Consider the following 12,044-nt stretch of genomic DNA (forward strand, 5'->3'; position numbering starts at 1 on the left):
TGTGGTGTAGTAGGAATCTTGCTGTGCCATGTGTGGTGGGTTGAAATTCCCCCCACACCCCCCACCATTAACTTTGCCAGAGCAGCTCAGCTGGAAGCAGATGCAAGCTGTATTTACAAGCAACACCACAATCTACAACGGACTGCAATGGGCATGTACAAAACATCCAGGAGTGACAGCATTTACAGGGATTTGCAACTCATAAACAGCACCAGGACCCCCTGGCCAAAGACCAGGAGAAGATACTACCCTCTCCCTCTCTGCCTTCCCCTCTATCCCCCTGTACAAAAGAAGGGAGAGAGGAGCAGAGAAGTTAATACCAAAACAATGCAGCCAAGGCCAAGCAGGAGCAAGTTAGTCTCTCTCCCCAGAGCAAAGCAGCAAGAAGAGAAGAGAGATTGTTTTGGTGCAGCCAATCTTATGGTAGAGCTCTCTCCCATGAGATTGGTTAGGATTGACTTTATTTTCCTTTTTGCACCCAAGAGTGATTTGTTCACATTTGACTACTCTTTTGCTCAAGATCTGGGAAAAGTTTTGAAGGCACAGCTTAAAACTCCCACACCGTGTGAGTGTTGGAATTGCCATTACACAGCTCTGTACCTGGCCACTCCACACATCTGCTTTAATCTCTGCTCTTCTCCAGACCAGCAATGCTGCACAGATTCTGGCAGAAGCACTGCCTCCAGATGTAAGCTAACTGTGGCTAAATTCTGCGTGGGAAGCAATCAGCTCCAGATTCTTGCTGTTCATAAAGGCAGCTGGGGATGGCTCAGCACTTTTCTACCAAGTTGCCAAGACTAAGTGTGAACTGAAGGAGCATGGCCAAGGGTGGTGCTTTTCTCCACAGCAAGAGCATGGGGAAGGAGGAGCCCTGGGAGGGAAAGGAGAGGAGCCCTGGGAGGGAAAGGAGAGGAGCCCTGGGAGGGAAAGGAGAGGAGCCCTGGGAGGGAAAGGAGAGGAGCCCTGGGAGGGAAAGGAGAGGAGCCCTGGGAGGGAAAGGAGAGGAGCCCTGGGAGGGAAAGGAGAGGAGCCCTGGGAGGGAAAGGAGAGGAGCCCTGGGAGGGAAAGGAGAGGAGCCCTGGGAGGGAAAGGAGAGGAGCCCTGGGAGGGAAAGGAGAGGAGCCCTGGGAGGGAAAGGAGAGGAGCCCTGGGAGGGAAAGGAGAGGAGCCCTGGGAGGGAAAGGAGAGGAGCCCTGGGAGGGAAAGGAGAGGAGCGGAGAGGAGCCCTGGGAGGGGAGAGAGGAGAGGAGCGGAGCCCTGGGAGGGGAGAGAGGAGAGGAGAGGAGCCCTGGCAGGGGGGAGAGGAGAGGAGAGGAGCCCCGGGCGGGGAGGAGAGGAGCCCCGGGCGGGGGGGAGAGGAGCCCCGGGCGGGGGGGAGAGGAGAGGAGAGGAGAGGAGCCCCGGGCCGGGGGGGAGAGGAGAGGAAGTAGAAGGAAGGGTTGAGTTAAAAAGGCTATCAATGTCACAGCTGTCAAGCAGAAGGCAAAAACTCCTACAATAGTTTGCTTTAAGCATCATTCAGACGTGTTAGAGGCATGGAAAACAACAATTCTTCAAACCTGAGGGAAAGAGAAGCCAAGGTAAGCAGCTTGTTACTCAGAAGAGTAAAACAAACTGGCAATGACAGCAGGTGTCAAGCCACATATATCTTGATAGCTTCAGCAACCCTCTTAGGCAGTTTGTGCTTTCTAGTTGAAGCCTGAAAGCAGAAGCAAACCTGCGGGCTCTGGAAAGCGGTTCGGAGCCCTCTGCACTCACCCGGCCTCCGTCTGGGCGAACCTGGAGTGGGAGATTGTTCTGAAAGGCAAACTGGGCACAGACCTGCTGGTTGTTGTTCACCTGCACCACAGCCAGCTCTGCTCCCTCCAGATACCGCACGCTCGCTGCCGACACAGGGACACAGAGCAGAGGGAGAGCACCCTCAGTGAGGCTGCAGACAACACCAAGTCAGGAGGGAGAGTCGATGTGCTGGAGGGCAAGGAGGCTCTTCTGAGGGACTTGGACAGGCTGAGGCATGTCAAAAGGACTCCAACAAGCACCGAGTCCTGCTCTTGGGTCACAACCACCCCATGCAACACTACAGGCTTGGGGCTGCGTGGCTGGAAGGCTGCTTGGCAGAAAGGGACCTGGGGGTGCTGTTTGACAGCTGGCTGAACACGAGCCAGCAGTGTGCCTGGGTGGCCAAGAATGCCAATGCAGCCTGGCCTGGATCAGGAATAGTGTGGCCAGCAGGAGCAGACAGGCAATTGTCTTGCTGTGCTCAGCACTGGTTAGGCCACACCTTGAGTGCTGTGCTCAGTTTTGGGTGCCACAGTGTAAGAGAGACACTGAGGTGCTGGAGCCTGTCCAGAGAAGGGCAACAAAGCTGGGGAAGGGTTTTGAGGACGAGTCTTGCGAGGAGCAGCTGAGGAAGCTGGAGTTGTTTAGTCTGAAGAAAAGGAGGCTGAGACTTTATCACTCTCTGCCACTACCTGAAAGGAGGTTGTAGAGAGGTGGGTGCTGGTCTCTTCTTACAAGTCACAGCTGACAGGAGAAGAGGAAATGGAATCAAGTTACACCAGAGGAGGTTTAGGTTAGGATGTCAGGAAAAACTTCTGTATTATCAAAGACTGGAACAGGCTGCCCAGGGAAGTGGTTGAATCACCATCCCTGGATGTATCTAAAAACCATCCAGATATGGTGCTCAAGGATATGATGTAGTAGTGACCCTGGAAGGGTCAGGCAATGGTTGGACTTGATGACCTTGAAGGTCTTTTCCAACCAGAGTGATTCTGTGATTTACCAAGACACAGGTGCCTACAGGACACCTAAATCACAAGGCCTAGATGACAGGAAATGAGAGCAACTTGCACTGGCTTAACAGGGCACAGTTTATTTGTGCTTTCTCAAGTTAGCTCTCATTTGTTCTGTTTGTAGACAGAATTCCCCTGCAGTTGTTATTACACCTTGAAAAGACAACACTCCCATTTGTCATAGAATCACAGAATCACCAAGGTTGGAAGAGACCTCAAAGCTCATCCAGTCCAACCTGTCACCACAGACCTCATGACTAAACCATGGCTCCAAGTGCCACATCCAATCCCCTCTTGAACACCTCCAGGGATGGTGACTCCACCACCTCCCTGGGCAGCACATTCCAAGGGCTAACAACTCTCTCCGTGAAGAACTTTCTCCTCACCTCCAGCCTAAACTTCCCCTGGCACAGCTTGAGACTGTGTCCTCTTGTTCTGGTGCTGCTTGCCTGGGAGAAGAGACCTCCTTGTTTCTGTTGTAAAGGTGTGGGCCACTTGATTCCATTCTCACCTGCTTTTCCCACGTCAAATGTCATAACCCCACAAGTGGGAACATGTTAAATTCTCATACCCAGCACACCCAAAGCCCTGATTCAGTCAAGAAAAATCAAAACATCATAAAATCATAGAATGGTCTGGGTTGGAAGGAACCTCCTAAGGTCATCTGATCCAACCCCCTCTGCAGTAAACAGGAGCATCCTCAACTAGGTCAGGCTGCCCAGAGCCCGTACCAAATGAGAAGCAGCTGCCAAACCCCCACATTTCAGAGGCCTGCTTTCAAGACCAGATCAGTGAGAATCTACAAGTGATAATTCTCTTCCCTATCCTTACTAGGTCACACCATGTTCCATGTTCACATTAACCAGCCACCACTTACCATCAGTGGCCACCTTCCACTCGATCCGAAGCACAGGCAGCAGTTTTCCATCCATCTGGTGGAAAACATCAGGAGAGACATGAAGACTGCTTGGAGCAGAAGGAGTGAGATCAGGCTTCCAGCTTGCCTCCATGCAGGTACCTGTCCAGCAAATGAAAACTGTCACTGGGGGCAGGGGGGAGGCGAGAAAGCTCTGCTTAACTGCACTTATGGCCTACTCTTTGGGTCAGGGTTACTCAGAGGGCAGCACTGGGTGACTGACAGTGTCCCAGCTCAGAAAGGCTCTTTTCAGCAGGCAAAAACTTCACAAAATTGCTTGAGTTCATGCATTCCACTAACTTCCAACTTGCCTTTCCCTTAACATTCATTAGTAATCATCACACTCTATGCAGTCAGGTTAAACAAGGCCAAGGGAAGTGAGAGAGTTGTTAGCCTTTGGAATGTGCTGCCCAGGGAGGTGGTGGAGTCCCCAGCCCTGGAGGTGCTCAAGAGGGGACTGGACGTGGCACTTGGTGCCATGGTTTAGCAGTCAGGAGGTCTTGGGTGACAGGTTGGATCTGATGATCTTTGAGACCTCTTCCAACCTTATTGATTCTAAGTAATTTCACCATCTCCTGCAGCAAGTCCACTTCTGGCTGCTGAACAGACCTGTGTTAGAAGACTCACACTCATTTCCAGCCCTCCAGTGCTAAGAAGCCTTTCAGGTACTGAGGGAAATTGTTCCAATAGTTAATTACTTTCTGATTAAAAACTGCCTTATTGCTAATTTGAACATCCATCTGGGTGCCACTCCCAACAGCTGCTTGCAATGCCTTGCCTGTACACTGCACTGGTTAGGCCACACCTCGAGTCCTGTGTCCAGTTCTGGGCCCCTCAGTTTAGGAAGGAGGTTGACTTGCTGGAACGAGTCCAGAGAAGAGCAACAAAGTTGGTGAGGGGTCTGGAGCACAGCCCTGTGAGGAGAGGCTGAGGGAGCTGGGGTTGCTTAGCCTGGAGGAGACTCAGGGGTGACCTTATTGCTCTCTACAACTACCTGAAGGGAGGTTGTAGACAGACAGATGTTGGTCTCTTCTCCCAGGCGGCCAGTACCAGAACAAGAGGACACAGTCTCAGGCTGCACCAGGGGAGGTTCAGGCTAGATGTTAGGAAAAAGTTCTATACAGAGAGAGTGATTGCCCATTGGAATGGGCTGCCTGGGGAGGTGGTGGAGTCACCATCATTGGAGGTGTTCAGGAGGAGACTTGATGGAGTGCTTGGTGCCATGGGTTAGTTGTTTAGGTGGTGTTGGATTGGTTGATGGGTTGGACGCGGTGATCTTGAAGGTCTCTTCCAACCTGGTTTATTCTATGTATTCTATTCTAAACAAAAGAGCTCTTTGGACAGAAAGTTGAATGATGCCAGTCAATAGTGTTAGGGGAAACTGGTTATGGAATGTAATCAGAAAATGAACTCAGTTATGACAGGCATTAGACAGATGTGATCTGCTTAGGTTTTGGTCAGACATGTGACTTAACCAGAGTGTATGGAAAACAGCATGGTCGGTCACCCCAAAACACACCTTCAGTCTTGTTGGGCTGGGTGAGTAATGGGAGCAGTGGAAAGCAGGCACTATCCCTTCTTGTTACAGCATGATTTGAGGCTGAGCCTGCAGTGTGCCCAGGCAGCCAGGAGGGCCAATGGCATCCTGGCCTGCATCAGGAACAGTGTGGCCAGCAGGAGCAGGGAGGTCATTCTGCCCCTGTACACTGCACTGGTTAGGCCGCACCTCAAGTACTGTGTCCAGTTCTGGGCCCCTCAGTTTAGGAAGGAGGTTGACTTGCTGGAACGAGTCCAGAGAAGGGCAATAAAGCTGGGGAGGGGTTTGGAGCACAGCCCTATGAGGAGAGATTGAGGGAGCTGGGGCTGCTTAGCCTGGAGAAGAGGAGGCTCAGGGGTGACCTTCTTGCTCTCTACAACTACCTGAAGGGAGGTTGTAGTGAGGAAGAGGTTGGTCTCTTCTCCCAGGCAACCAGTACCAGAACAAGAGGACACAGTCTCAGGCTGTGTCAGGGGAGGTTTAGGCTGGAGGTTAGGAGGAAGTTTTACACAGAGAGAGTGATTGCCCACTGGAATGGGCTGCCTGGGGAGGTGGTGGGGTTGCCATTGTTGGGGGTGTTCAGGGCGAGGCTTGACAGGATGCTTGGTTCCATGGTTTAGTTGATTGAGTGCTGTTGGATGATAGGTTGGACTTGATGATCTTGAAGGTCTCTTCCAACCTGGTTTATTCTATTCTATTCAATCAGACAACCCTCAAATGCTCATTCTACCAAGAAAGTATCTACAGAAACCCTGGTAAGATTAAAGCACTCACAGAGAAATAATGCCCTAAGCACTACACAACCCTAAGCAAACAACCCCTCCCCTCCCCCCCCCAAGCAAACCAACCCAGGAAAACCTCCCCCTAGAGCAGTAAAACCTCACAAGAACAGTGCAGAGCTTAAACCAAATATTCCAACAAGACAGCACTTTAATGGTGGAGCTGGGAAATCTGCTCCAAACCAACCCCACCCAATCCTCCTCCTGTCAAAACAGAACCCCCCAGTGTTTAATCTGGTTATGCCCAGCAGAGTCATCTCCCGGAACCTGGCACGCCGAGCACGACTGCAAAAACACTGCTGCCAGCAGCACACCTGAACAGCTTACTGAGCTATCTTTAACATCTCTACTGATGATCTGGAGGAGGGCATTGAGTCCATCAGCAGGAAATTTGCTGATGACACCAAGCTGGGGGCAGGAGTTATCTGTTAGAGGGTAGAAGAGCTCTGCAGAGGGACCTCGACAGGCTGCACAGATGGGCAGAGGCCAAGGGCAGGAGATTGAACACATCCAGGTGCCAGGTTCTGCACATTGGCCACAGCAACCCCAGGCAGTGCTACAGGCTGGGGTCAGAGTGGCTGGAGAGCAGCCAGGCAGAGAGGGACCTGGGGGTGCTGGTCGATGGTAGGCTGAACATGAGCCTGCAGTGTGCCCAGGGGGCCAAGAAGGCCAATGGCATCCTGGCCTGCATCAGGAACAGTGTGGCCAGCAGGAGCAGGGAGGTCATTCTACCCTGTACTCAGCACTTGTTAGGCCACACCTTGAGTCCTGTGTCCAGTTCTGGGCCCCTCAGTTTAGGAAGGATGTTGAGCTGCTGGAAGGTGTCCAGAGAAGGGCAACAAAGCTGGGGAGGGGTCTGGAGCACAGCCCTGTGAGGAGAGGCTGAGGGAGCTGGGGTTGCTTAGCCTGGAGAAGAGGAGACTCAGGGGAGACCTTCTTGCTCTCTACAACTACCTGAAGGGAGGTTGTGAACAGGCAGAGGTTGGTCTCTTCTCCCAGGTGACCAGCACCAGAACAAGAGGACACAGTCTTGAGTTGCACCAGGGGAGGTTTAGGCTGGAGGTCAGGAAGAAATTCTACACAGAGTGATTGCCCATTGGGATGTGCTGCCCAGGGAGGTGGTGGAGTCACCATCATTGGAGGTGTTTAGGAAGAGACTTGATAGGGTGCTTGGTGCCATGGTTTAGTTGATTAGGTGGTGTTGGATGATAGGTTGGACACAATGATCTTAAAGGTCTCTTCCAACCTGGTCTATTCTATTCTATTCTACACAGGGTTGGGTACTGAAGCAGCAATGAGCCCACCTCAAACAAGGACTGCAAAGCAAGGGCAGAGGGTACTGCAGCGCTGTCCAGACACCTCTGTGTGCCAAACAAACACTCAGTAGTCTCATTTTTTTAAACTACCATGCCCAGAACTGCACTCAAAGCTTTTAGATGTGTGCCAGTGCTGAGATTTGACCTCTTCTACTTTAGACCTCAAAGATCATCAAGTCCAACCTAGCACCCAACACCTCATGCCTACTAAACCATGGCACCAAGGGCCACATCCAATCCCCTCTTGAACACCTCCAGGGATGGGGACTCCACCACCTCCCTGGGCAGCACATTCCAATAGCTAACAACTCTCTCAGTGAAGAACTTTCTCCTCACCTCCAGCCTAAACTTCCCCTGGCACAGATTGAGACTGTGTCCTCTTGTTCTGGTGCTGCTTGCCTGGGAGAAGAGACCAACCCCCACCTGGCTACAACCTCCCTTCAGGGAGTTGTAGAGAGCAAGAATGTCTCCCCTGAGCCTCCTCTTCTCCAGGCTAAGCAACCCCAGCTCCCTCAGCCTCTCCTCACAGGGCTGTGCTCCAGGCCTCTCCCCAGCCTCACTGCCCTTCTCTGGACACGTCTTTTCCAACCTTGTTGATTCTATGTGCCCAACATATTTGTTCAGTGGGACTAGAGTAACTCTAGTCTCCCTTTCCTAATCACAGAAACATGCAGGTTAAGAAGCAAAACAAGACTGAGTTCATTCACTGGATTAGAAGGTGAATAATTGACACCAATTGCTCTCTGTTGCAGCCCCCTCTGGAATTCCATTTCTCTGCATTCATTTGCCATCACCTCCTAGCAGAGACATGACAGCTTGTCAGGAACATCTCCTGGCAGGCTTGGCCTAAACTTCCCCTGTCTTGGAAAAGTGACCAGCTCAGTTTTAGTTAGAAGCTAAACAAGCTGGGTTGTGTCCCACCCCACTGCCCACCCAACACTCTGGTGTAAGAAAGACTTGGCTTCCCTTTCCTCTTTTGCCTGGCTCTGTTTGGGGATCAACCCCAAAACTCCCAAAGCGAGGCACGGTAGCAGTGCTTTGCTTTCCATCTCTCCAACTCTAGCAAGAGCAACTCAGTGGATGGGCCCAGTTAAAAATACCCCCAGGCCAGCATCATCTGATGAGAAAACTGCAACAGAAGGGAAAAACCCATAGAACAAAATTACTTACTGTTCCTTACGAGGCAGTGTAAGTCCTGTGGGGGGAAGGAAACAAGACTGTTACTCTCAGCATAGAAACTGCATTGACAGTAATTGGCTGCTGCTTGGTGGCAGGAGAGAGCCAGGGGGAAAACAGTTCAGTGAACGGTGATGTATGATGTTAGGAACAGGTTCTGCACCAGGAGGGTGGTGGAACACTGGCACAGGTTGCCCAGGGGCCCCATCCCTGGAGGTATTCAAGGTGAGGCTGGACAGGGCTCTGGGCAGCCTGATCTAGTGGAGGATGTCCCTGCTGAGTGCAGAGGGGGTTGGGCTGGAGGAGCTTTGGAGGTCCCTTCCAACCCAGAGCATTCTGTGATTCTATACTGAGGTCTCTGGTGCTCATTCTGCCCATCAATGCCTGTGGTGGGCTAACCCCCATTCTGAAGACAACACCAAAGCAGGGGGGAGGGCTTGAGGGTACTTTGCCCTCCCTGCAGGGTGTTTCTCCCCTGGGAAGCTGAGTCTGTTCCACTCCCCGCTCCCTGCCCAGCTAGGGTACCAAAAGCAGGGCATTGCAGCTGTTGGCTCTCCTTTTGGCTCCTGCCTCCCCTGGGTGAGAGCTACTGCAGCTGCCCTCCTGCTCCTCTGCCATGTGGTCAGGCCTGATCCTTCTCCCTGCTGCTTCTGTGCCTCTTCACAGAGACTGGTTTTGTATCCTCCTTCTTTGTCCCCCTCCCATCCCTCCCTGTTCCTTGCCTTTGTGACCCTTACCTGTTAGTGTTACATAGATATTGTTTAAAGACAACTCTTTACCTCTCTACTTCCAGGCCAGCTCCAAATGTTTGCTTGGTGGATTTGCTCCTTCCCTTTCTTTTTCCCCTCTGTTGGGAGGGAGGAGGGGGGAGCAGGGGAGGGATTCTCAGCCTTGCCCCCATCTGAGCTCTTAACTCCCAGTTAGGGCTTAAACCACCACAATGCCTCATGGTGATGACATCCCCAGGTTTTAATCACCCCTTGGGTTTTACCATTTGGTTGCACTGCTAAGGAACAGCAGCAGCAAAGCAGTTTGGACTCTGGGTGCAAGTCAGGCAAAAGAAAACCCAACCAGCATGTATACACAACCAAGGAACTGGAGAAAAACCTTTTGTTTTCAGACATTTTATGCTCAATCTTATCCCAATGCACAGGGACTGAGCTGCAGCACCAGGAGAGTGGTGGAACACTGGAATAGGTTGCCCAGGGAGGTGGCTGGGGCTCCATCCCTGGAGGTATTCAAGGTGAGGCTGGACAGGGCTCTGGGCAACCTGATCTAGTGGAGGATGTCCCTGCTGAGTGCAGAGGGAGTTGGACTGGGTGAGCTTTGGAGGTCCCTTCCAGCCCACCCCATTCTGTGATGCTATGATACAGCCTGGAAGGACTCACCACCAGGAAACATTGTGCCAAAGTGTCAATCAGAAAACCAGAGGGCACAGAGCATGAAGCCTGCTCACCCCTGAGCTGCACATCTGGCAGCAGCAGTTGCAATCCTGGGAAGAAATGGACTAGGCAAAAAATACAGGAGGCAAAAACCCTTCCAAAACCCAGGGCTGTGAGAACAGCAAACCTATGTGGGTGAAGGAGTGCTTGAAACAGATAGGCAGGTTTTCACACCTCCTAAAGCTACTGCTAGCCAGCACTGATCTTGTTGGTAGGTCCTGCAGGGTCTGAGCCTGTTGGCCTGGAAGCATGAGCTCTCTGCAGCAGACCTTGCCACTGAAGCACTGAGGTACAGCCATCCCTTCACCTTACAGCTGGGTTCAAAATCACGATACAAGGACACTGAAAACTTCAATCTGATAAATGATTAGCAGTACACAGTGACTGTAGAGAAGTGCAGGCCAGACCCCAGGATTCCCAGAGCAGAGTCTCAGGCTGGCTGCTTCCAGAGAGAGACCCTAGGCAAAGAAATGCCAGAGCATCTCTACCCTTACAGACCATGCATCCAACATCCATGCCATCCTCACCAGCCTGGCAGCTGCCCTTTGGGCCTACAGTGGCTCCAGCCCAAGAAAGACCTGGGAGTGCTGCTGGACAGCAAGCTCTGCATGGGACAGCAATGTGTCATGATGGCCAAGAAGGCCAATGGGATCCTGGGGGGCATTCAGAGGAGTGTGTCCAGGGAGGCTCTCCTCCCCCTCTGCTCTGCCCTGGTGAGGCCACACCTGGAATATTGCATCCAGCTCTGGGCTCCCCAGTTCAAGAGGGACAGGGAGCTGCTGGAGAGAGTCCAAGGGAGGGCTACAAGGATGATGAAGGGACTGCAGCACTGCCTGGTGAGGAGAGGCTGAGAGCCCTGGGGCTGTTTAGTCTGGAGAGAAGGCTGAGAGGGGATCTGATCAATGTCTATCAATATCTGAGGGCTGGGGGTCAGGAAGGAAGGGACAGGGACAGCCTCTGCTCACTTGTGACCTGGGATAGGACAAGGGGCAATGGATATAAACTACAGCATAGGAGATTTCACCTCAGCATGAGGAGGAACTTCTCTATTGGAAGGGTCCCAGAGCCCTGGAAGAGGCTGCCCAGAGAGGTTGTGGAGTCTCCTCTGTAGCCTTCCCAGCCCTGTCTGGATGTGTTCCTGTGTGACCTGTGCTGGATTCTCTGGTCCTGCTCTGGCAGGGGGCTTGGACTTGGGAGATCTCCAGAGGTCCCTTCCAACTCCTAACATCCTGTGATCCTCTGATGCCTTCAGACCCCTGACAAGGTTCCTTCACTGTCTTCAGGAAGGCTGCCAGCTTACAGCTGCCACGGATGCTGTACCCTCCTTACCTTCTCTGCTGTGCTGGCTCTGAAGGCCCTGTCTTGCCTGCACAGATACAAGCTCAGCACAAGCACAGCAAATCCAGGTGAAAGTTTACAGCTCATGGCCTAAAGCTCCAGTGAAGACAGCTACTCCTGCTGAGCAAATAAAGCTAAGCAAACAGCCCACTAAATCCTGCAAGGTTGTTAACTCTGAGGGATTAGTTCTGTTTAAAACTTAACCTAAAGAACTAGTATCCTTGAACAACCTGGAGGAAAGCAGATTCCATTTAGATGCTCTGCTGGTTCAATATTCACACTGATCAGAAAAGAGACAAAGGGAAATGCAGCACTCCCTCCTTTAACCAGGTCTGATCTGCTAATAAACAGAAACACCAGCACTGAGAGCAGAGCAGATGTCGCTGCTCTTCAGGCAAATAATGGCTTAGGATGCCCTGGTGAGACCTCAGCTTGAGTACTGCCTTCAGTTCTGGGCTCCCCAGCTCAAGAGGGACAGGGATCTGCTGGAAAGGGTCCAGTAGAGGGCAATGAGGATGTCTGGGGGCCTGAAGCACTGCCTGGTGAGGAGAGGCTGAAGGACCTGGGGCTTTAGTCTGGAAAAGAGAAGACTGAGAGGGGATTTAATCAATGTTTATCAATATCTGAGGGCTGGGGGTCAGGAGGGAGGGGACAGGCTCTGCTCACTTGCTCCTTCTGATAGGACAAGGAGCAATGGATGTAAGCTGCAGCACAGGAGGTTCCACCTCAACACAAGGGGGAACTTCCT

At 52.1% G+C, this 12,044-nt stretch overlaps 1 protein-coding gene across 1 annotated transcript in view; it reads right to left on the reverse strand.

The window, feature by feature from the left end:
- IL17RA (interleukin 17 receptor A) overlaps positions 1-12,044 on the reverse strand; it is a 39,011-nt gene that overhangs the window by 17,369 nt on the left and 9,598 nt on the right. Inside the window, exons 3-5 of the mRNA XM_054168008.1 lie at positions 8,511-8,535; positions 3,670-3,810; positions 1,759-1,883 (exon numbers count right to left, since the gene is read on the reverse strand). Of these exons, the coding sequence (XP_054023983.1) occupies positions 1,759-1,883; positions 3,670-3,810; positions 8,511-8,535 (291 nt within the window). The remainder of the gene's footprint in view (positions 1-1,758; positions 1,884-3,669; positions 3,811-8,510; positions 8,536-12,044) is intronic.

This window comes from Dryobates pubescens, chromosome 15, assembly GCF_014839835.1.
Source record: "Dryobates pubescens isolate bDryPub1 chromosome 15, bDryPub1.pri, whole genome shotgun sequence".
NCBI classification, from domain to species: domain Eukaryota; kingdom Metazoa; phylum Chordata; class Aves; order Piciformes; family Picidae; genus Dryobates; species Dryobates pubescens.